Source organism: Myotis davidii, unplaced genomic scaffold (assembly GCF_000327345.1).
Source record: "Myotis davidii unplaced genomic scaffold, ASM32734v1 scaffold425, whole genome shotgun sequence".
NCBI classification, from domain to species: Eukaryota; Metazoa; Chordata; class Mammalia; order Chiroptera; family Vespertilionidae; genus Myotis; species Myotis davidii.
Window position 1 is genome coordinate 2,603,797 of NW_006296413.1, and position 1,101 is coordinate 2,604,897.

A 1,101-nucleotide genomic window follows, 5' to 3' on the forward strand; every position below is an offset into this window, starting at 1 on the left:
TCAGCCCCACCCCCATGGCCTTGAAGCCCCCGTGTCAGCCCATCCCCACCACCCTGGTTCCCAGGTCCCAGCTCTGAACACCCTCTTCTCCTGGGACCACAAAGGCCTCGTGTGTTCACTCAAGAAGATGGAGAAACCAAGACAGGCATGCAGGGATATGCGTGTGTGTGTGTGGCACTAGAGGCAGTGCCGGGGGACAGATAGGTGTGTGCCCTGACACACAGGCCCAGCACAGGCTAAGGACGGGCGGAGAATCACATCACCAGAGATAAGTCATGTGTGTGGGGCTGGTCACGTGCTTAATCATACACCAGCCTGGAGGCCGCCTGTGGCTCAGACACATGGGAGAGACCTGAAGGGCACTGCCCACCTCCCCCCAGCATTTCCCACCTCTTCATCCTGGTACCTGACCCGACCCTCCCCCTAGCTCAAGACCCCCAGGCAGCTCAGAAGCTGAGGAGGGGCGTGTGGAAGCCCCAAGGACAGAAAAGGAGCCAAGAATGGCCCAGCCCTGGACGGGTAGGGCCGAGGCGCTGCAAGGTGCATCCTCACCGGTAGATGAGGGTCTCATCCTCGCTGCTGTTGTACTGGATTTGGAACATCCACACAGGGTCTGTTGGCCGCCCAGGCCCCCAGCTCACCAGCCCTGAGGTGGCCGTCACCTCTGTCACCTGCACAGTTGGCTCAGTCTCTAGTGTCCCCTCGCCCTCAGCAGCAGTGCGGGCTGAGGCAGCAATGTCCGAGGGCCCGGGGCGGCCCCCCTCCGCACTGCCATTCCCACCGTGAGGCAAGGCCAGCACCCGCAGTTCTACATGGGCTGTGGATTCACCAGCAGGGTTGGTAGCAATGCAGGTGTAGTCCCCTGCGTCCCCAGAGCCCGTCACCCCAATCTCCAGGGTCCCATTGGGGAAAGCCCAGGTTCGGGAGGAGTTGCCGACCAGCCGGTCATCGGGGCCAACCCAGTGCATGGTGGGCGCAGGGTCCCCGAGGGCCCGGCACCGCAATGTGGCCCGCTGACCCTCCAGCACCCAGAGGCGCTGTGTGTGGCGGGCGATGAGGGGCGGCTCACAGGAGAACTCGCCTTCGGGCACTGCCCAGAAG

The 1,101-nt window shown here is 63.5% G+C and overlaps 2 protein-coding genes across 12 annotated transcripts in view; one reads left to right on the top strand and one right to left on the bottom strand.

The window, feature by feature from the left end:
• The window catches only part of PC (pyruvate carboxylase), a 67,183-nt gene that overhangs the window by 58,031 nt on the left and 8,051 nt on the right, over positions 1 to 1,101 (top strand). The window lies entirely within an intron of this gene.
• The window catches only part of LRFN4 (leucine rich repeat and fibronectin type III domain containing 4), a 5,102-nt gene that overhangs the window by 1,010 nt on the left and 2,991 nt on the right, over positions 1 to 1,101 (bottom strand). Inside the window, 1 exon segment of the mRNA XM_006771525.2 lies at positions 490 to 1,101. This exon segment is cut by the window's right edge and continues 15 nt beyond it. Coding sequence (XP_006771588.1) covers positions 490 to 1,101 — 612 coding nt within the window.